At 59.7% G+C, this 22,540-nt stretch overlaps 1 protein-coding gene across 1 annotated transcript in view; it reads right to left on the reverse strand.

Annotated features, from left to right (window-relative positions):
- Positions 1–5,408: 5,408 nt before the first annotated feature.
- Positions 5,409–22,540, reverse strand: part of CD82 (CD82 molecule) — a 44,938-nt gene continuing 27,806 nt past the window's right edge. Inside the window, exons 5-10 of the mRNA XM_056136249.1 lie at positions 19,953–20,077; positions 19,794–19,868; positions 11,318–11,419; positions 7,140–7,343; positions 6,250–6,333; positions 5,409–6,121 (exon numbers count right to left, since the gene is read on the reverse strand). Of these exons, the coding sequence (XP_055992224.1) occupies positions 6,044–6,121; positions 6,250–6,333; positions 7,140–7,343; positions 11,318–11,419; positions 19,794–19,868; positions 19,953–20,077 (668 nt within the window). The 3' untranslated portion in view covers positions 5,409–6,043. The remainder of the gene's footprint in view (positions 6,122–6,249; positions 6,334–7,139; positions 7,344–11,317; positions 11,420–19,793; positions 19,869–19,952; positions 20,078–22,540) is intronic.

The following is a 22,540-nucleotide window of genomic DNA, read 5'->3' on the forward strand; positions in this document are numbered from 1 at the left end:
TAATGGTGGTGGTGATGGTGATAGCATTGGTGATGGCACTGATGATGGTGATACTATGGTGGTGATGATAGTAACAATGGTGGTGGTGATGGCAATAGCGTTGGTGATGGTGGTGATGGTGAAAGTCATTGTGATAATGTTAGTGGTGACAGTGACGGTGATGATGGTGGCGATGGGGATAGTGATGGTGATGATGGTGGTGATGATGCTGATAGCATTGGTGATGGTGTTGATGGTGGTGATACCGACTATGGCGGTGGTGATGGTAACAATGGTGGTGGTGATGGCAATAGCATTGGTGATGGTGGTGATGATGGTGATACCAACTTTGGTGGTGGTGATGGAGATAATGGTGGTGGTGAAGGTGATAGCATTGGTGGATAATGTTGATGGTAGATACCAACTCTGGTGGTGATGATGGCGGTAACGTTGATGGTAACGTTGACGATGGTTGTGTTAGTGATGTGGTGATGGTGAAGATGACAGTGATGGGAAGGAGACACCTGTCCCAGCCCGACCAGCCAACTCAGCTCTCTTCCTAGCTCTGGTCTGGTTGACTTGGTCACAGCCCTGCTCTCCCTCTGCTCTCCTTTCTGTGGGCTTCCTGGGCTCTGGAATCTGCCCCTCTGGAAAACTCACTCTCTCCTTCCATGTGACCAGACCTAGGAACAAGGGTGCCTGCTGGGCCCTAGGACTCCGAGCCCTCCCTAACCCAGGACCCAGAGGACTGACTGCAGGGATGACCGTCCCCCCAGACTCCCTAGGAGTGCTCCAGGGCAGAGGCCAGAACCCCTGACCAGTACCTCCTCCCCACGGCTCTCCAGCAGGTCACCGGGGCCTCTCCAACTCCGTCCCCTCCCTCTTCTCCATCCCTTCAGCCCACCTGAAGTCCCAGCTGCTCCCCTTAGCACCCCCGCACCTCACATCCTGCAGGAAGCCCGTTCCTATTCCCCAGGGCACATCTGGGGTGACGTTAGTGGGGTGGGGGTGGGGGCTGGCTCTGTGCCTGGCAGTTCTCCCAGCCCAGAAGGCAGGTGCTGGGGAAATGACTTCAGCGGGGATGTGTGGGGCAGAGGGCAGCCTCAGGTGGGAGCATCTGGCCCCTAATCAGGAGGGCTGGGGACCAGTGTGTGTCCCTCCCTACTCCAGCCTCTTGGAGCTCCCACCTGGAGACACCCAAGGTCTCCCACCGGCTTGTTCTTTCCAGGGGTCCTGGTATGCAGGGGTGGGGATGAGGAAGCCCACTGAAGCCTGGAGTGTGGGAACAGGCCGGCTGGGAAGCAGCTTCTTCCCTTCCCACGCTGGTCCGGCCAGGACCGGGGGTTACAGCCCCTCCGGCCAGGCAGGATGAGCCCTGGCGCACTGGCAGGTGCAGCTGTTTGCCTTGGATTGGGTTTCGGCGGGGCAGGGGCTGCCGGGGAAGGAGGGTCCAGGCTGGGATGGGCACTTCCCGTTTGCCGCCTCCCCTCCCATACTCCCCCCACTCACATCCTCCTGGCCAGCCTGGAGCCCGGAGCATCAGCCCAACTCAACCCTGGCCTTGAAACCCTTCCTGGACCGCTAGTTTCTTGCTGCTCTTTGCGGGTGGGGGAGGGCTCAGCTTCCTGGATGGCGCCAGCACCTCTATACCTTCCCTGGCCCAGGTCTGAGGGGAGGGGAGGAGAGAGGGTGCCTGGCCGGACCCCCCCACCCGTCCCCATGCTGAGGGGCTCCCGCTCCGGATGCCTGGGAGGTCCTGAGACCCCTGTAGGGCAGATACTGGCTGCAACGCCCCAGGTCCTTGCCCCCCCTTGCCCCCCAGGACCCTCCTGCAGGGAGCCCCCAGCCTCCTGCATGCTCCCCCGGGGCGCCCTGCCCTCTCAGCACCCAGCTCCTCCCTGCACACCCCCCACCAAGGCCGCAACCTTGGCAGAACAGAGGGAGGAAGGGGGTGGCCAGCTTGGGCAAGGCCACGGGACACAGTCATCCCTCTGACTCGGATTCTGGGAAGGCAGGACCCTGGCCAAGGTTCCATTCATCCCATCTACTCCCCCTCCAGGAGCCCAAGCCCCTCTGCTGGGGAGTAGGCAGAGACCCCAGCCCAGGTCTACATTGTCATCGTTGCCATCGCAGAGGCCGACCCAGGGGCCGGGGAGGGAGACGGGCCAAGCCTGGCCGGGCTCTGGGTGCCACTGTCACCTGGTATATGTGTGTGTGTGTGTGTGTGTGTGTGTCGCAGGGGTGATAGGGAGCAGGAGGGGTTCTTGAATCTGTTCTTCTTTGTCCTCCTCTGTCCCAGGCGGGCCCGTCCTGCAGTGTCCTTGTCCGAGGGGCTAAGTGGAATCCCGGGAGCTCGTACCCTGACACAGCATGGGTTCCCCAAGTGCCAGCAGGGAGGGCTCCCTCCCCACCCCTCACCTGCCCTGCTCTGAGAATAGACTAACAGCTAATCACACGGGGAGAGCCGAGTGCCGTCTGCGTCTGCAGCACGCGTGGGCTTCGGAGAGCCCAGGCAGTGGGTGCCTTAGTCAGGGCCCTGGCCATGGGGGGTGGGTGGGGGGCTGGGCTCTTGCCACCACCGTCCTGGTCCGTCTACACTCGGTGATGAATGCTTAGTTTCCCCAATCAGGTTTAATGCTTTATTATATGTACAGCCCTGCGGAAGGAGGTGGGGTAGGAACCAGGCTGGATGGGATGGCTCAGAACCTGCAGCCGGGGAGGTGGGGTTAGGGTCAGGGGAAAGCCTGTGACCTGGGGACCCAGCCCCACGAAGCTTTGGGTTCTCTGGCACCCGGGGCGGTGCCTGGCACCTCCCACTGGCTGCAGACCTGGCTCTCGCCGCGTGGATTTCCGCCACAAGCCGCAGAAGAAACGGGGAAGGCTGGGATGGAGAGCATTGGTGATGCAGGTACATCCCGACTTCTGCCGAGGGCACGGTGAGCGCACTTCCCACCCCCACCCGCCTCCTGCCCCACTGTGCCTGAGATTTCTTACTGGATCTGAGATGCCCAAACCAGCAGCGCAGGAATCAAATCACCGAGAAAATGTGGCCAAAATGCAGATTCTTGAGGGCGGGAGCGACAGGACAGTGGGCAGGGGGGGTGGGGGGGGGCGGGGGGCGCTTGCCTTGAGCGTGGCTGACCTGGGTTCGATCCTCCGCACCCCTTCGGGTCCCTCCCCACCCCACCTCCGCCCCAAGCCCCGCCAGGAGTGAGCCCTGAGCACAGAGCAAGGAGTACTGCCCAGTGTGGTCTCAAAACAAAACCCAGAACCCATCCCCCTCAAAAAAGGTCAAACCACAGAGCAAAAGAGGATGCAGATTCCTTGGCCCCAGCCCAGATTGCGAGGGCGGGGTTCCTGAGCCCTGGAATCTGTATTTTCACCAGGTAGATCACAGGAGCGCGAGAGGCCTGAAGTAACCTTGGGAGTAACTTGGGAACCTGGCTGGACTCCTGGGCTGGGGCAATAGCGCCACCTGGTGGTCCCTGGTGGACTATCTCCAGCGTACTGCTGGACTGTCTCCAGCGCACTGCCCTGGCCAGACCCTTGGAGGTGGGTCTCCACCCTTTCCTCCAGGAGATGGGGATGGGGGTGGAGGGCAGGTGCCCTTAATCTCAACTCTTCCTCCAGATTTCCAGAGCCATCCTACCCAAAGGGGACTTGCTGAAGCCGTCCTAAAAGAGAATCCCGCCTCCCTGTGGGGGGCGTGGGGTGGGTTCCTTCTTCTTAGCAAGGGGGCTGGAGTGACGGGACAACAGGTAAGGTGCTTGCCCGACATGTGGCCGACCCAGGTTCGATCCCCCACACCCCGTAGGACACACACACACACACACACACACACACACACACACACACACAGCACCACCAGAAGTGATTCCTGAGTGCTGAGCCAGGAGTAACCCCTGAATACCACCAAGTGTGACCCCCAAAACAAAACAAACAACAACAAAACCCAGCAAGGTGGTTACCACCAGGCTAGAACCAGACAATGATTAGAAACAAAACAAAACAAAACAAAACAAAAAAACGCTAAACAGGAAGTCAACTCTCAACTAGGTGAGAGAGAGAAGGACAAACACAAGGAAGAACTTACCGAGAAGATGCGGAAATGAGCGTGGCCCGGTACAGGTCGCTCAGCCAGAACTTCGGCCTCGGCCGCCTGAGCCTTCTCCGGGTGTCTGAAACACTGTCCTTCCTCCCTACTGTGTTACGGGCTCCGGAGCTCTGTAAACTGACCTTTGGCTCTTTCTGTGAATTCAGTGAATAAAAATGGGAAAACGTTCCCTAACTCCAGACGGAAAACAAGCATTCCCTGAAGATGCTCCCGCTGCACCTTCCAGAGCTCCTGAGCTCTGCTCATTTGACTTTATTTGTATTTGGGGGGTCTTGGGGCCACCGCTAGCGATGCTCAGGGGTTTTACTCCTGGCTCTGCAACTCTGGAATCAGCTCTTGGTGGTGCTCGGGGGACCGGATAGGATGCTGGGGATCGAACCCGGGTGGCATGCAAGGCAAACGCCCTCCCTACTGTGCTATCATCGCTCCAGCCTGTTCTACTCATTTTGCTCCTTCATGTTTTCTGAATACAAAAAAATTATTTCTGGGACTGGAGCAATAGCACAGCAGGTAGGGCGTTTGCCTTGCACGCAGCTGACCTAGGTTCGATTTCCAGCATCCCAGATGGTCCCCCGAGCACCGCCAGGAGTAATTCCTGAGTGCATGAACCAGGAGTAACTCCTGTGCCTCGCCGGGTGTGACCCAAAATGCAAAATAAATAAATAAATAAATAAATAAAAATTGTTTCCTTCTTTGGTGAAATAAAGGTGGGGGGGGGGGGGAGCCGAGCCAGGGACATCGTTCATCGTTCAGATGTCCTGCACCTGCCTGACCGGGTTTGGTCCCAGCATCCTACACGGCCTCCCTGGCATCATGGGGTGCAGGCCCAGAGACCACCCCCCCGCTGCCCAGTAAGCCCTGTGGTCCCCAGGATCACGGCACAAGTGGCACCAAGTCCTTGCACTCAGCACGCCTGGGGGCCTTGGGGTCCCCCTTCCCAACCTCCATGCTCTAAACAAAGACTGGTTTCTGCTGTGACCAGCCCACTACCTATCACTTCCGTTGGCGGGGAGAAGGGGCAGGAACCCGTGAGCTCCAACAGCAACTGCCTCAGCTCAGGAAGCCACGCCTGGCTATTCTGACGTGGATGCACCAAGTGGGGTGGGGGCAGGGAGGCAGCGGAGGGACCCCCCCCCCAGACGCTGACAGCCCTCCCCTCCCCCCCGCCCCAGGAAAGTCAGGCTCCCGCCACACCGGCTGGGTTGTTGTAAATCTTCTTTAATCGTCAGTTGCTGAGTCCCAGGTGGACGTTTCTGAACTTTGTTCCGGGCCCCCCTGACTCCCCGTGCCCCCCCCCCCGCCGCCCCTCCCTCCAGTCCCCAGGGGCCAAGCACAGGCCAGCCTAGCTTCTGAGGAGAGGGGGAGAAGTCGACACCTTATTCCCTGGGACCCCTGGGGGCCAGCTCTGGGCCCGTGGGACTCCCCCCTGGGAAGTCCCCCTCTGTGGTTCAGTCCCCGCCCCCACTCTGAGCTGCTGGGGTGGCGGGGAAGGGGGGGGCCGTGGGCTCACATCGGGGCTCGGGGTTCCACCCCCACCCCCGTCCCACCTCCTTCAGTGAACACCAAAGACAGACAGACACTGGGCGTTCAGGAGCACTTGCCCCCACCCAGACAGACCCCCGACGGTGGGCCAGACCCCCCACCCACTTTTAATACAGCCCCCCCGGAATAGAGATAAGGCCCAGAATAGGCCCGTCCCATCTGGGCAGGGCTCCCACTCCGGGGAAGGGAGGAAGGGACATTTTCTCCGACTTGCTAAGGAAGACCCATGGGGGCGGGGGGTGGGTGGGCAGGGGTTCCGGGACCCCCCCCCCCCCCCGCAGTGCTCGGCTCCAGGCTGGCAGCATCCAGGCAGTGAGGCGGGGCGGGACTCTTGGCAGTGAGGTGGCGGTGGGTCTGGAGGGCGGGCGGGGGGACTCGGGGCAGTGGGCAGCAGGGCCCCCGGCGCTCTCAGTACTTGGGAACTTTGCTGTAGTCCTCGGAGTGCACGTGCCGGCACAGGCAGATGGATAGTACCATGCCCAGGAGCTGCAAGGGGGGGGGAAACGAGGGGACAGTCAGCCGCGCCCCGGCCCTCCCCAGCCCACCCCGAGGTCGTGGTGGAGGGCAGGCCCCCCCTCCCGGGTAAGGCAGGGCAGGCAGGGGCCAGGACCCACCTCCACGACAGCGACGCCCGCGCACACACCCAGGATGACGCCCAGGTTCTCCTTCAGCCACTCCTGCACCTTCTCCATGCAGCCCTGCATGGGGGGGGGGGGGGGGAGTGGGGGGTCCGGCTCGTCACTCCCACCCAGGAGCTCCTGAGCCCAGCTCAGAGACCCCCTCCCAGGTCCCCGGGGAACGTCCAGGGGTGTGTGTGTCTGTGTCTCTGTGCGTATGTCTCTGGTCTCTGTGTGTGTCTGTGTGTGTCTGTGTGTGTCTTGGTGTAACTGTGTCTGTGTGTGTCTGTGTCTGTGTGCCTCTGTGTGTCTCTATGCGTACGTCTGTGTGTGTCTTGGTGTAACTGTGTGTGTGCCTGTGTCTATCTGTGTATCTGTGTGTGTCTGTGTGTCTCTTCGTGTGTGTCTGTGTCTGTGTGCCTCTTCATGTGTGTGCCTGTGTCTGTGTGTCTGTATGTGTCTGTGTGTCTGTGTATCTCTTTGTGTGTGTCTGTGTCTGTGTGTCTCTTTGTGTGTGCCTGTGTGTATGTCTGCCTATGTGTTTGTGTCTATGTGTGTCTCTTTGTGTGTGTGTCTGTTATGTATGTCTGTGTCTGTCAGTGTGTGTCTGTATATCTGTGTGTGTTCGTGTCTGTGTGCATGTCTGTGTGTATCTGTGTGTCTATGTCTGTCTGTGTGTCTGTGACTGTCTGTGTGTGTCTCTTTGTGTGTGTGTATGTGTGTGTGTTCCCCACATGGAGAGTGACAGAGTTGCAGGCTGAGAAAGAAGAGCACCCTCATCCCCAGTCCTGCCAGCCCCTGGGGAGCCCAGGGGTCTGCCCCCTGCTTGGAGAGTTAGAGTTGCTGAGGAAAAAGGAGGCAGGCTGCCTCCACGCCCCCACACACACCTCCTGATACACCGGCCAGTCCTCCGGGTCGTTGCCGCTCCGGGTCTTGTTGGCATCGTGGCAGAAGCCCTTTTTGACCATGGGGTTGTCATTGTCCTGGTCGTCCAGGTTCTGGCAGGAGCAGGGGTAGGTGATGTTGGTGCTGTTCTTGAGTGCCTCGTTTACTGTCCAGTTCCGGAAGTCGACCCAGCCGCAGCACTTCGCCTGGGCGAGAGGGGAGGGGACGGTCTGCTCGCACCAGCACACCCCTGGCCCCCCAGCCCAACGCCCACCCCTCCGCCCCCAGCCGGGGCCCTGCGGAGCTGGGGGTTTCAGGTTCACGTTAGCATCTGTGGAAGGGGCCGTCCCGGAAACGCACATCATAAACGTTTCATCAGGCAGCAAACACTGCCCGGGACGGGCCCCTGGCAGGAAGCCGAGCAGGAGCGAGGTTCCAGCTCCCAGAGCAGAGGGGGTGGAGTAGGGGCGGGGCGGGGGGGGGGGGGGGTATGGGGCCCAGGTGGCAGCTGGTGGGAGTCTGACCCCAGTGCTGCCACCTGCCTGCTGCTTGGCCCTGGAGTCCCAGCACAACAGTCCTCTTTCTCAGTTTCCCCTTCTGAAAAAAAAAAAGGGGGAGGTGCGGGGGTTTCTAACTGGCCGGGTCATTCCAGGTGCTGGCGCCAGCTGGAGCCGAGACTCTGTCTGAGCAGCGAAAATGGAAAGGGAGACACGGTCCCTCCTGGGAACTCAGGAATTCCCACCAGCACCCAGAAGACCACACAGGGCTAAGTCAGAAGGACAGGGGTCCGGAAAAGGTAGAGCATGGGGTGGGAGTGATAGCATAGCGGGGAGGGCGTTTGCCTGGCACACGGCCGACCTGGGTTCGATTCCCAGCATCCCATTTGGTCCCCTAAGCACCGCCAGGAGTGGTTCCTGAGTGCAGAGTCAGGAGTAACCCTTGAGCATCGCTGGGTGTGACCCAAAAGGCAAAAAAATAAAATTAAATTAAAAAGGTGGAGCATGCTTTCCTGGCAGGCACTGGCCTGGCCTGTGGTGGTCGGACCCTCCTGAACGTCTCCGAGCATGGCTTCCACACGTGGAGGATGGAGTGACCTCGGCTACTGTGCCAGAGTCCCAGGGAGGCACTGCCCTGGGGGGTCCCCAAGGGCTGATCACCTCATTTCACTTGCTGCCTTCTGAGCGACCATGCGAGGCCCATACCGGCCATGGCCAGCAGGGGGCGCGCTAAGGCTGCTCAGTGCCCTCAGGCACGCTCCGCTGGGGGGGGGGGGGTACTTGGTCACCTCCTCTTTGACAGGGAGTCTGGCGCCTTGGAGGGGCACCCCCTGGGGCGCTCCCACACTCAAGCAAAAGGCCCACTGCCCTGCCACCGAGGTCTGTGTCCAGCCAAGCCCCACTCCATGTCTCTCAGAGGTTGTTCTGGAGGAATCAACCATTGCCACCAAGGGGCCACATGACACAGGCTGCCACGGGCTCTTGGCTTCACACGCTCACGTCCTGAGCAGACAAGGAAATCAAGGCTCTCGGAGGGCTGGCCAGGAAGCGGCGGTGCTATGCCAGCTGCTGGGAGCCCGGCTCACGGTGGACCTCCTCAGCGTCCTCTGGGCAGTACAGGGCAGACACGAGAATCATCGGGGCCCTGCTCTGGGGACCCCCTAAGTATCCTGTCTCCCCTCGGTCAGCGTCTTCTCCCAAGGCCATCCCTCCCCATGGCTCCTTTTGCGTTCCTATTTTGGCTTGGTTTGGGGGCTCCACCCAGCAGTGCTCAGGGGTGACTCCTGGCCCAGTGCTCAAGGATCACTCTGGATGGGCTCAGGGGACCATATGTGGTGTGGGAGATTGCGTCCACTGGACTCTCTCTTGGGTGCCTCCACTGTCACTTGAAAGGTGGCCTTGGCTCATCCTGGGTCGTGCCTCCCTCAAACACGAGCAAATGCTGGGCCCCAGCAATCGTTGGTCCAGAGAAGTCAGGTATATGGAGGCTCCAGCGAGGCTGGGCCCCTCCCCAGTCCCCTCTGCCCCCCCCAACATCTGTGGGCCAGAAAAGCATTGCCCTCCCCTTCCCCTTCCCGTCCTGCACTGTCTGAACCATCCCACCTCCCATCTCCACACTTCTGGGGTCTCCACACTGACCCCCCCCCCACCCCAGGGAGTGGCCACGATGTGCCGGCAGGTCTGCAGTGGCCATGAGCTGCACACAGGGCAGAGGGGAGGATGCAGCCCAGAGAGAAGGTCCTGGGAGGGACACGCAGCACCTGGGGCTACTGAGGGGGCAGCCCCCCTTCGGGCCGAACGGCGTCTGAGCTGGAGAGGGAGGTTCACCACCAGGGCCCACTGAGACTGTCAGAGAGTGATACTGTCACCAACCAGTCTACCACCCATTCATTCATTCAATGAATCATTTGACAGTGGGTTATTCTGTCAATGAGGGAGTCAACCTGTCGGCCACAGAGTCAGCTGTTAGTTGCATGTCAGTCATCTGGTCAATTTACTACTCACACATTTGGCTAGTCAGGCTACATTCTCGGTTCATAGTCAATCAGTGAATCTGACAGGCTATAGTCTGTCAGTCAGTCCATAGTTAGAGTCTGATAGGCTGTAGTCTGTCAGTCAGTCCACAGTCAGTGAATCTGTCAGGTTGTATTCTGTCAGTGCATAATCAGTGAATCTGCCAGGCTATAGTCTGACATCAGTCAATCCATAGTCAAAGAATCTGTCAGGCTGTAGTTTGTCAGTCAATATAGTGAGTGAATCTTCAGGCTGTGGTCTGTCAGTCAGTCCATAGTTAATGAATCTGTCAGGTTATAGTCAGTCAGTCAGTGCACAGCCAGTGAATCTTTAAGCTGTAGTCTGTAGTCAGCCCATAGTCAGTGAATCTGTCAGGTTATAGTCTGTCAGTCAGTCTACAGTCAGTGGATCTGTCGGCTGTATTTCTGTCAATGCACAGTCAGTGAAACTGTCAGGCTATAGTCTGACATTCAGTCAGTCCATAGTGAAAGAATCTGTCAGGCTGTAGTTTGTCAGTCAGTATAGTCAGTGAATCTTTAGGCTGTAGTCTGTAGTCAGTCCATAGTGAATCGCTCAGGTTATAGTCTGTCAGTGCCCAGTCAGTGAGTCTGTCAGGTTATAGTCTGTCAGTCAGTCCACAGTCAGTGAATCTGTCAGGCTGTAGTCTGACATCAGTCAGTCCATAGTCAATGAATCTGTCAGGCTGGAGTCTATCAGTCAATACATAGTAACTCAGTCAGTCCATAGTCAGTCAGTGAAACTGTTGGTTAGCACATAGAGAATCAGTCAGTGAATCTGTCAGTCAGTCCCTAGTTTGTCTGTCCACCATCAGACTTGTCAATGAGTCTGTCATTCCACGGTCTGTCTGTCCATATTGTAATCAGTGTGTCAGCCTGTAGTCTGTCAGTCCTGTCCATTGGTAGCTCTGTGGGTGAGTCTTCATTTCGTCTCTCTGCCTGCCGTGAGGGTGGCACAATCCTCACTAAAGACCCCCGAGTCCAGCTTGGCGAGCTCTCCGAGGCCCCGTGTTCCTGAGAGACGAGGCTCGAGATGACATTGTGCACAGCACTGAGCACACTTCTGGGCTGCATCTCGGGCACGGCGGGCCCTGAGGTCCAGCCCAGGGGAACCCCGCTCACTCTGCCACCTAGCGGCCCCTCACTGACCCACCTAGACCCCAGGCACAGGCTGGAATCACCACCACCTGGATCAAGAGTTGCTAGAATTTTCTTCTCATTCTGGAAGGTTCTCCAGAAGGCCCGTCCCAGAAGGGGGACCGCCACTCCCATCTGGATCAGAACACCTGCCCTCAGCCCATAGTTAATGAATCTGTCAGGTTATAGTCAGTCAGTCCATTGGTGCCTAGCTCCTCAGCCCAGGGGCGGAACTCCCTGCACTGCCTATTCCCCAACTGGCTCACGAGGCGGTGGGGGTGGGGGTGGTGGTCAGTGGACTGTCTCCAGCCAGAGATGCAACACACTGTCAGCCACGGGGCAGCCGCCACGTCCTGACTGAGGGGCTAAGGCGGTGGCTGAGGTAGCCGGCCAGGAGGTCTGGAGACACACGCTCACACACAGGCTGCAAATGTGTTTTCTTTTGGGTGCGTGCAGGCAGGGTCTGGCCCACCCGGACATGCAGAGCCTGGGAGCCCGGAGTCGCTGCCCCTTTACCTGGGCCTGCACGTAGTCCCAAGCATCCTGCAGGCTGTTCTCCTCATGGTCCTTGTAGTCCTCCATGAGCTTCACCACGATGTTGCCCATCTCCTTCCTCAGCTGCGCAGGGCAGAGCAAGGAGCGAGGTCAGAGTCCTGAAGGAGGCATCCAGCCACCTCTCCTGGAAACACCCTCCTGCATCCGGGGACCGTGCGCATGCCGCAAAAGCCCCTCCTCGGTCCTGCCCGTCACTTTGGGTGCCAGCCCTGTGTGGGTGGCTGCTGCTGCAGAGCCGGGAAATGCGGGCCCAGCACTCCGGCCCTACAGTGCGCTGGGTGTTCAGCAGCTGCGTGGCCCTTTAAGCCTAAAGCCCCCCAGTAGCCTCCCACATTTGCAGGAAAACCGCTGGGTCCATGCCCCGTCTAGGGAGCCCTGAGTCCCTTGGCCCCTGCTCTTCCCCAAGTGCATCGGCTCTATTCTACCTGTCTCTGCCTCAAAAATTCCCATGTTGTCTCCTCATGGACTGCTGACCAGGCACCTCCTGCCCCAGGGCCTTAGCACCTGCTGATCCTGGAATCCTTTCCCTCCTGCAGCCATGAATACTACCCATTCAACCCATTCCTTTGGGGGGGGGGGGCCCTGCTCAACTGCCACCTCCTCCGGGATCACCTGTAAGAATACCAGCCCTTCTCGCTCCCTTCGCCCCAGCCCCATCCAGGCCCTCCTCATCCCGTAGTGGGAGCAGGCCCAATTCGGGTTGGAGCCCCTCTCTCTTCCATTGGTGCCCAGCTCCCAGCTCGAATGCTGAGGAGGCCTGGCCAGAGTAGGGGGGAAGCGTATGAGGACACAGAGCATGTGTAGGGGGGAGGCGTATTGCCAGTGTGGGCCACCACGGGGCAGGACCCCTCTCCCCTCCCCACCCCCCCGCTCATGTCCACAAGGTGGGGACCCCACAGAGAAGCAGGACAGGGAGGGGGAGGGGGCCCAATCCCCTGCACCGACTGAATGGGGCGCCACCTCACGGAACAGGGCCTCGGAGACGGCAGGGGGAAATGCCCCCGGGGTCCCCCAAACCAGAACAACCTGGTAATCTCCGACACAGCCCCTTGCTCTGACAAGTACCCCCCCTACCTGATCCCCTAGACCATGGGGACATAGTCCCAAGGAACAAAGGTGGAAGAGGAGGCGGAACCAGGTGCTTTTCTGGGACCCACCAGCCCCCTCCTCCAGCAGGCTGGAGAAGTTGGGGTTCCCCCTGGAGCGAGAGAGCAGCACCGGCCTCTGCCACCTCCAGGCAGAAAGTGACTCACAAAGGAAGCAGGAAGGGGGTGTAGGGGGGCCGAGGACCAGGCCGCTCTGGCTCCCACGGATCTCAGAGCCATGTGCAAAGAGACCCGGCCCCAGAGCTGGGGTCCCGGGGCCGAGAGCCCAGCCCAGGGGCAGAGGGGCCCCCGTGGGGCAGCCCAGCTTGGTCCCAGAGGCTGCCCTCCTGGACAGTCAATCGCCTGGTGGTCACCTGTTCACTGCAGAGCCCTGGAGCGAGGGGCCCTAGGGAGAGGCTGTGCGTCTGGCCGCGGCCCTGGACAGCGTGCATCAGGGTGACCAAGAGACGGGTGCTTCCTGGAGGGGCTCTCAGGGCCTCAGACCCCAGCGAGCTTCCGCCAGTTCCCCACAGGCAGTGGCTTTCTGGGCTCCTGGAAGCCACATCCTCCCCAGGGGCCTGCAGCCCTCACCCAGGAAACCAGCACCCCACATACAACCAGGATAAACACTGGCTTTACGCGCACACGCGCACACACACACACACACACACACACACACACACACACACACACACACCCAGCGCTGCACAAACAACACAATCCTCGAAATGGAACATCTGCTGCTCTCCTGCTAGTACCTCCTAGGGCAGTGGGGACCGTTGGTCCCCCTGTCTGCATGTAACCTAGGCATGATCTCATTGGAACCCTCAGAGACCACCTAGGGATTCACCTCATTCCTGCACTGCAGAGATTGGAAAACAAGGCCCCTCCGAGGTTAATTAACTTGTCTCAGGCGGCGCGCACACAGCCCACGCAGTAAGTAGAGGGCTGAGTTTGGGGACCAGGCTCGGACTGATTCCAGAACCCAGATTTTCACTTCCTGCCGCTCCCTCGGCATTCGTACCTGCAGACTCTGTGGATTCCAGGGGGTGGGAGAAGCCACACGCGGCACCAACTGTGCCACACAGCAGCTTGGGTCTCTCTGTCCCAAACAAGCTCAGCTCTCCCCCTCCGCCCCTCCCCCCATGCATAGGTAACCCCTGGGGTGGAGAAGCCAGAGGGAGGCATGGAAACTGTGGAGGGAGGGGGCTCCCAGAGAGAGCAACCCCTCCCGCATCCGCATCCTCCCCGGCCCCTGCCCACAGACCCGATTCTGTTCCTCCCAGAGCGCCAGAGCGGTTGCCAAGGCCTGCAGCCCGCGTGTCCCTGGCCAGGGACCCTGAGAGGAGAAGGTGATGGGGAGGGGCCAGTCTCCCTAGAAATAGCCGTCATGCCCCAGCCCCGAACATGGCTGAGGGCTGCAGACGAAGTACAAGGAGCACGCGGCAGGGCCTGGATGGCAACACCCCCCCCCCCCCCCCCCCGGGGGCCTTGTCATGAGCCCGGGGAGGCGGCCTTGGCAACCCGGAAAGCGCAGGGCGGGCGGGCAGAGGCGCCCAGGGATGTCTTGGTCGGGCTCTGCCTCTGCTTCCTTTGGCTCTCAGTCCCCTTCTTCCCAATCAGCATTCCCTTTTCTTAGGGGTAACCCCACTCCCCAGCCCTACAAGTGGCTAGTGGGCTCCTGCTGAACTGGGGGTGCTTTTAGGTGCACAGAAGCCAGGCTCTGGGGTGGGGGGCGTTCTGGAGGACTGGAGACTGTGCCAAGACTCCCACCCAGCCCAGAAATATCTAGAGGCAAGGCCATGTTCAAGTGTTAGGACCAGGCTCAGGTGCTGGAGGCGGGGCTAGGTATAGGCAGGGGGCGGGGCCTGGCTGGGCACTGGGGGCGGGGCCAGATTTAGGCAGGGGGCGGGGCCTGGCTGGGGAACTGGGGACAGGCCCAGGTTTGGGCAGGGGGCGGGGCCTGGCTGGGGGTTGGGGGCGGGGCCAGGTTTAGGTAGGGGACAGAGTCTGGCTGGGGAACTGGGGGCAGGCCCAGGTTTGGGCAGGGGGTGGGGCCATGTTTAAGCAGGGGGCGGGGCCAGGCTGGGGAGCTGGGAGCAGGACCAGGCTTAGGCTGGGGGCGGAGACTGGCCCAGGTGCTGGAGGAGGGGCTAGGTTCAGATTGGAGGCGGGGCCAAGTATGGGCAAATAACAGGGCTTGGCTGGGGCCCTGGGGGCGGAACCTGGGGCGCTGGGGGCGGGGCCAGGTTTAGTCTGGGGGCGGGGCCAGGCATAGGCTTGGGGGCCCGGCTCTGGCTCAGGGATGGAGGCGGGGCCAAGTTTAAGCTCTGGAGATGGACCTGGCTCAGGCGCTGGAGGCGGGGTCTGGCCCTGCTGCTGAGGCTTCAGAGCACGGCCAGCAAGAGCACATGCTCCAATGCTCTCTGCGATCTTTCCAGAAGCACAGCTGAACGCATTCATTCCCTACCCCCCAGCATTCCCCCCCCACAAAAGGGAAGAGAAAGGCCACCTCTCTGTGTCCTGTTCTGCTGTGTCTCCTAGTCCTGGGGCGTGAAGCCAGGCCAGGCATCTGGAAGTTTCCACCCCACAGGGCCTGGAGAAACCCGTTTTACCACCCAGACCTGGCCACCCAGGCGTGGACACACCAGCTATCCCGGACTTCTGAGGCAGAAACGGGGGGCGGGGAGGGGGGTACAGCAGGCCTTCTCATGGGCCTCTCGGGAGACGGGGTACATGCAGCAACCTGGCCAGTTACTACTCTGACATACCCCCACCCCCCCCGCCCCCTCCTGGTGTACCCCCAAGCTCTCAGGCCATCCGCACACACCCTGGACATGACCCAGCACCCTCCAAACTCAGCTTTGTCTTGGGGGCACAGCCAGTGGGGTTCCTTCTACAGGCTGGATCAAGCTCTACTGGCAAAGTCTGAGCCCCAGGCCACAGCAGGCACTCTCTCCGGCTGCCCAGATTCAGCTGAGAAACAGCCCAAGGCCCTTAGCTGGACCTCAAAGCCCCGCTCACTGCATGAGGTCACACCAACCCTGAACCAACTAAGCCCTGACAGGCAAACGTTGGAGTTCCCAATACTGGCGCTTGGCTGGACGCTGGGGGCCTGGCCCACACAGCTGGGACCATTAGCATAGGCTGTCAGGGGGGGCCTCGGGAAAGGAGGGTCTGGGGGCCGTAGCAGCCCACCAACCTCCCCAATCCTTGCTTCCTAGGGGCATCTCAGCGGATTGAGCCCAGTTCACAGAGAGCCCCCTGCTCCCATCGGCATCCCATTTGCCACACAAGCTGCAGAGGCCTAGCCAGAGGGATTTCAGAACCACAGCAAAGGACAGGGGAACCACGTGATCCCAGCCTCTGGGACAGAAGAGACCGAGGCTGCAGTGGGGGCTGGCTAACGTGCCAGGGGGCTCAGAACAGGGTTCTGGCGGAGTGCGGGTGGAGAGATTTGGATCAGGTGTCGGAGGCCCGGCCCACCCACAGATCTCATCAAAGTGTGCATGGAGGGAGAGCGGAGAGAAAGTACAGCAGGTCGGGCACTTGCCTCGCATGCAGCCAACCCACATTCAGTTCCCTGTACCCATATGTCCCCCTGAGCCAAGCCAGGAGTGACCCCTGAGGACAGAGCCAGGAATAAGCCCTGAGCACAGCCTGGTGTGGCCCCCAAAATAAAACACAAAGTGTGCCATCTGGGGCTGAGAGGGCTGGGCATGGGCTTCCCAGGTGGGGGCCCCGGGTCTGGTCCTCAGTACCACATGATGCCCTAAGCATTGCAGAGAGCTACCCCAGAGCATCCAACTGGGAGCCCAGCAGAACTGGGTGTGGCCCCCCCAAACATAAAAAATGTGGCCATGCCCATTCCTGAGGCCCCTGGGGGGCTGATGCAGGGTGTCCTTGTTCTTCTAAATGTACAGTGGCTGTTGGGGCCTAGAGCAGGAGGGAGCCCTCTCAAAGTACAGCTCAGGGAATGAAGGACCGTGGGGACAGGCCCTTGTCAGGCCTCCCTTTGCAAAGGGCCCTTTCGCTTCAGGCTCAGACAAGTTCCCTGGCCGGGGCTGGGCGCCCCCCCCCCCCCACGCAGGAATAAACATCGAGGAGGGGATGTTTAGTCTGCCTTGGGCATTTACAATGTGCTGGGAAAGAAGAAATAAATTCTCTGTCCCAACACGGGCCATTGAGTGGCGCCAGAGCTTCCCCGGCAGGGCCAGGAAATTTCCCCTGCCTTTCAGAAAAGGAGGAGGGTGGGGGGGGGGGGGGCAGGTGTGGGGCTCTGGGGAGGGGCAGGTGAAAAGAAGGGGAACAGGGTCAGGAGAATTGCCCTGGGGGTTGTGTGTGTGTGTGTGGGGGGGGGTCAGGGGGGAGATTTCCAAAAAGGAGCTCCAGATAAAGGTCTCCTGGGGAGATCTGGGGGGATCATGAGAGGGGAAGGAGCCTGGGACTAGAGACCTCAGTCTGGGCTGTGACTCTGGCCTGTCACCCTATATTACTGGGACCCTTTTTTTTGGTCATAGCTGGCTGTTGTGTTCAAGGCTTACTCCTAGCTCTGAACTTAAGATCACTTCTGGAGGGCTGGAGGAACCGTGGGTGATGCAGGGACTAAAGTCTGGCTGGCAAAGGCAAGGCAAGAGCCTATCCTTGGGCTGGAGCGATAGCACAGTAGGTAGGGCGTTTGCCTTGCACGCGCCTGACCCAGATTCGATTCCCAGCATCCCATATGGTCCCCCGAGCACTGCCAGGAGTGATTCCTGAGTGCAGAGCCAGGAGTAACAACCCCTGTGCATCGCTGGGTGTGACCCAAAGAGCAAAAAAACCAAAAAAAGAGCCTAGCATTTTGGACTCCCTCAATTTGTTTTTCAAATTGGGAAATGGGGGGAGGGTTGCTGAGAGTGAGCATAGTAGATATTTTGCCTTGCATGTAGCTGACATGGGTTTAATCCCTGGCAACCAATAGGTCCCCTCCCCCACCTCCCCAGTGGCTACCAGGGGTGATTCCTGGGTGCAGAGGCCCCTGAGCATTGCTGAGTGTGGCCAAAAAAAAATAACAAAACTGGGAAATGCTTGCAGGTCTGGGAGGTCTTGCAGGTCTTGCCTGAAGGTCTGGAGGTCAAGTTATGAGCCCACGATCCAGGACACGGATCCCCCATTTCATTATGGAGATGGAGGCATATGCAGGGGTGAAGAGGTGGGTGCTGAGACCCTAGAGTCATGGGTTCCTCCCCCTGGGGCCTTTTTTGTTTGTTTTTGCTTTGGGGGCTTGTTTTGGGGTCACACCCAGGGTGCTCAGGGCTTACTCCTGGCTCTTTGCTCAGGGATCATATGGGGGTAGGGGGCATATGGGGGGACCACATGGAAGTTGGGGATCAAACCTTTCTCAGCCACATGCAATACAGGTGCCCTACCTGCCGTACCATCACTCTGCCCCCTGGGGCCTGGTTTTTATCCACAGCACATACTGTACTAATGAGGGGGTCCCACAGAAGCCCCTTGTATCACAGGGTGAGAGCAGACCCCCTCCAACCCTGGGAAGGGAGTTTCACACCCCCAAATCCCAGCTTCCGGTCAGACTTCCCAGCAAGCTCCTCCCTTCCACCATTTCTCCTTTTTGCCCTGGCTGCCAGGACGCTTGTTGCTATGTCAGAGGCTGGCAGCTATGGGCATCTTGTGCCCTGGCTTTGGGGGACAATGGCCTTCGTCTCTCCACATGTGCCTGCTGATTCTTCGCCCTACAATTCCTGCCCAGTCCTCCTGGCAAACAGGCAGTGTGTGGAGTAAAAGTCGATAAAGCACATTCGGGTAGGAAACCACAAGGATCACGATTTCCCCAGCATGACCCAGGAGTCAGGCTGCCTGGGTGCAGAGTTTAGTGGGGGTAAGCTGCTCGGAGGTGCCACATCTGGGTGCCCTTTCAAAAGTGCTTCCAAGGAGGGCACGAGGGACTGGCTTGCCCACCTCTCTGTGCTCCTAAGAGTGGGGGTTCCTCACTCTCTCAGTCCCCCTTGAAGTTGGGACCACCTCTATGACCTTGTCTAGGGATGAGGGAGGAAGGAGCTGTTTTTCTCATCAAAGGGGCAGGCAACAGGGACTGGCACCGCCTCTTTCTCTGTCTCCCGTCCCCAGGAGCACAGACGAACCCGGTGCTGGTATGGGGATCAGTGTGGGGTCTGGTCTCACAACTACCCTGTGACACAAGGGGCTTCTGTGGGACCCCCATCATTAGTACAGTATATGCCATAGATAAAAGCCAGGCCCCGGGGGCAGAGCAACAGTACAGCAGGTAGGGCACTTGCCTCGCATGTGGCTGACTAAGTTTCGATCCCCAGCACCCCATATGGTCCCCCGATTCAGTGGCAGCCACTTTGTGCCCAAGAGGTGAGTGGAATGGAAGAGATGTGTCCCAGTAAAGAGGGGCTACACAGCTAGCCAGAACCGGGGTCTCGGGCTTCCAGCCCCAACTTCTGCTAACATCAACAATGGCCTCCTTAGAGTCTGAGCCACGAGACTCTGGGTTTTCTGCACCTATCTTCTGACTCAGGATAAACGTTGGGTTTTGGTTTTTTATTTATTTTTCTTTTTTTGCTTTTTGGGTCACACCTGGTGATGCACAGGGGTTACTCCTGGCTCTGCACTCAGAAATTACTCCTGGTGGTGCTCAGGGGACCATATGAGATGCTGGGAATTGAACCTGAGTCAGCCGCGTGCAAGGCAAACGCCCAACCCACTGTGCTATCGCTCCAGTCCCCCCCCCCTTTTTTTTCTGCATCCTTGGACTTTCCTTCATGGGTACCTGCCTGGCTTGTATTTATAACTTAGAAAGGTGCTTTAATATGAGTAAGAACAGCAAGCATTTATTGGATCTTTACCAACCTAGCACAACCACTGTGTTTTTTTTTTTAATTGGGGGAAAGGGGACTACCAAGCAATGTTCAGGGGGATCTGGGGCCACTGGGGACATACCTGGCCAGTTGGGCCAGAGGGTGCAATGCCTAGGGGCAAGGTTGCCTATGGTGCTTGGGGGTGGGGTGTGGAACTCAGGGCTTCGCTCTGCACTCCAGCCCTTTGCCCAATCTCCCTGGCTCCAGTACTGTTTTTACTAAGGTGATTTCGCTGACTCCTTGGAGACAATCCTGAATTATATCCATGATCACAGATGGGGAACCAGGCAGAGAAGTAAGCCCAGGGCCAGTTAGAAAGAGGCGGACTAGAGTGGATGCTGGTCCTGCACCAGCCCTCAGCCCCACCCACACAGAGATGCTGTTTTCTCCTCTAACCCAAACGGTGGGATGGGGCAGTGGGGGGCCCCACCAGGCACAGGGGGTGGGGGGTGGGGGGTGGTGGCTGCTTACCTGACCCATGTTGAAGTAGAACAGGGCCCCCGCAGCCACCTGGGCGATGAGGATCAGCAGGAGGAAGGCGAAGTACTGTGGACAAGAGCAGAGTGAGCCGGGGTCGCCCACCGGGAGCCACCCCCAGTCCCGGGCGCGCGCCCGAGTGGCCGCACTCACCAGTCCCAGCAGGCAGCGGACCTCGTTGACGGCACCGATGCAGCCCAGGAAGCCCATGACCATGGTGACGGCGCCCACGCCGATGAAGATGTAGGCGCCCACATTGAGCGAGCTGGAGGAGGCCTCTGCGGGGGGAGGGATACGGAAAGGAGGCGTGGCCGGCAGCCCCTCACACCCACCCCCCCAGGACCCCCGCTCCTTCTGCTTTCCTTCCCCGGCTGTTCCCCTCGCTCCGCCTGTGGACCGGCTTCTCCACGCATCACTGCCGTGCCCTTGAGCATGCGTGCTGGGAAAGGGGCGGGGGAAACTGAGGCCCAGAGAGGGGCCCTGGAGAGGGGCAGGCTGGGATTCGGAAACTGGACAGTACTGGATTCTACAGGGGCCGTGGCCTGGGCGCAAGCGGGTCACCCTACTCATGCGGTTTGGTCAATGTGCAGCCTGCATTGGGGGTGGGGCGGGGTGGGGTCTTCCACCTTGCCCCCCAGCAGACAGAAACCTCGAAGCGGGCGCAGGGGGTGGGGTGGGGGGGAGGACGGGGGGGAGGGGGGTAGGTGGGCAGGAGGCCAGCGGGCCCCTTCACTGCCTGGTCTCAGAATGCTCAGGAGCTGGGGAGGGACCAGCCATCCTACTCTCCGGGGTTGTGTGCTGCTCCCAGCTCTTCTGGGGCCCCCAGGGACCCAGGCAGAGGGAGGGGTGCGAGGGTGGGGTGGAGAGCATTCCTGCTATTTCCGCCCCCCCACCCCATGGGGCTTCAGGGCTCACTTTTCCCTGACTGCCCAGGTTGGGGTTCCCTCATGTACCCGGGCAACTAATTCCTGGGAGAAGGGCTTGGCCCTCGGAGAACCGAGCTGCAGGCTGTCCAAGGGTGGACCTCTCGGGATTTATACCACCAGCTCCTGACGCATTGTGCTGAAGCCCAAGAGAATAAGCTAGCAAGGCCAACAAGGCCTTGACAACAAGGCCTTGACAACAAGGCCCAGCAGGAGACTCCCCGGATCTAGGAGGCCTCCTCCTCCTCCTCCTCTATCAGCAGCCCTGTCCCCACCCCAGGTCCCAGGCCCATCCCAGCTCCCAGCAGCCTGGCAAAGGAAGGGGGCATGGCAGGGACACCTTCTAGAACTTTCTGGGCCACATGGTGCTAGCATGGCAGGGCTGCAGCTCACGGGCCATATCCCTGGGCTGGCCCGTTTTCTGTTTGTTTGTTTGTGTTTTGCTTTTTGGGTCACACCCAGTGATGCACAGGGGTTACTCCTGGCTCATGCACTCAGGAATTACTCCTGGTGGTGCTCGGGGGACCCAACGGGATGCTGGGAATCGAACCCGGGTCAGCCGCGTGCAAGGCAAATGCCCTACCAGCTGGGCTAATGCTCCAGCCCATCCCGTTTTCTGTTTCTGACAAAGAGAACTAGCTGGTACTCCTCAAAGATGCCAGCCACTAACATCAGACTCTTCCACAGTCACTTGCGCACTTCCTCTGCGCCACGCCTGCCTTGGACTCCTACCTAATTTCTTTCACAACAGCCTCGAGAAGCCAGGCTCTAATGGTTATCATCCTCCCGGGGCAGGGGAGCGGCCTGGAGAAGGGGAGAAACCCAAGCAGGCGGCAGGCAGGGAGCAGAGCCCGGGCAGCCTGGCCCAGATCTTCACTCTGAGCCCCACAGCCATGTGTGTGGAACACTGCAGTCTGGGGACACGGGGAGGGGGACTCAGAGCCCTCCACTCACACCCCAGGTCCTGCTGTGTACAGTGGGGGAGTTGAGGCTCAGGCTTACATGTCTTCGCTGTGGCAAGCTGGGTCTCCGGGGGAGAGGCGCTTACCCATGCTGCTTTATTCCAGCAACAGGGATGGCCGGGCTCCATCCCGATAAAGACAGATGGATGCAGAGAGGGTCTGATCAGTAGAGGGAAGAGCCACCCCCCCCCCCCCGGGAACTCAGTGTCCCCTGGCCCAGCACAGACCCTCACTCGATCTAGAAGTCTCTTTAAGCCCCATCCCCTCTCTGAGCCTCTGTTTACCCAAATGCACGGTGGCAGGACTTATAGCTGGTGGATCTGGTCCTGGCTGCCTGGGGCACTCTCTGAGCAACTTTTGGGAAAAGTTTTATTCCGACCTGACCCTGGGGTCGGACCCCTGGGTGGGTGAGGGGACAGCTCCCCCATCCCCCTCAGGTACTCTTGTACAGAAGCTTCCCTGGGCTTTGGGGGGGGGGGGGGTCTGGGCAAGCTGGAGGCTCTCGACCTGAACTGGGAAGATCCCTGAGGCTGAGGGCAGGGTCCTGGAGCGACAGTGCCTGGTGTGTGTGAGTCTCGAGAGGCCAAGGAGCAGGGGTGCGAGGGAGACTGGACCTAGTCAGGGCCCAGGATGGGGTGCAGTCTGCTGTCCCGCCCCCAGCCCAGGATCTGGAAGGAGAAAGGGGACAGATTACAGCTGGGGGGGGAGCAGGACAGACACTCTGTAGGGAAAATTCCCTTGCGTGCCCTCTTGTTCCGCGGGAACACTTCCCCATCCCAGGGACTGTGGCGACAGGTGTGCTTCTCTGTCACTCTGAGAGGCCTGGCCCCCGTGGATTCCACTGCAGCAGCTGTGA

The sequence above is a fragment of the Sorex fumeus genome, unplaced genomic scaffold (genome assembly GCF_029834395.1).
Source record: "Sorex fumeus unplaced genomic scaffold, SorFum_2.1 ptg000007l, whole genome shotgun sequence".
Taxonomy (NCBI): domain Eukaryota; kingdom Metazoa; phylum Chordata; class Mammalia; order Eulipotyphla; family Soricidae; genus Sorex; species Sorex fumeus.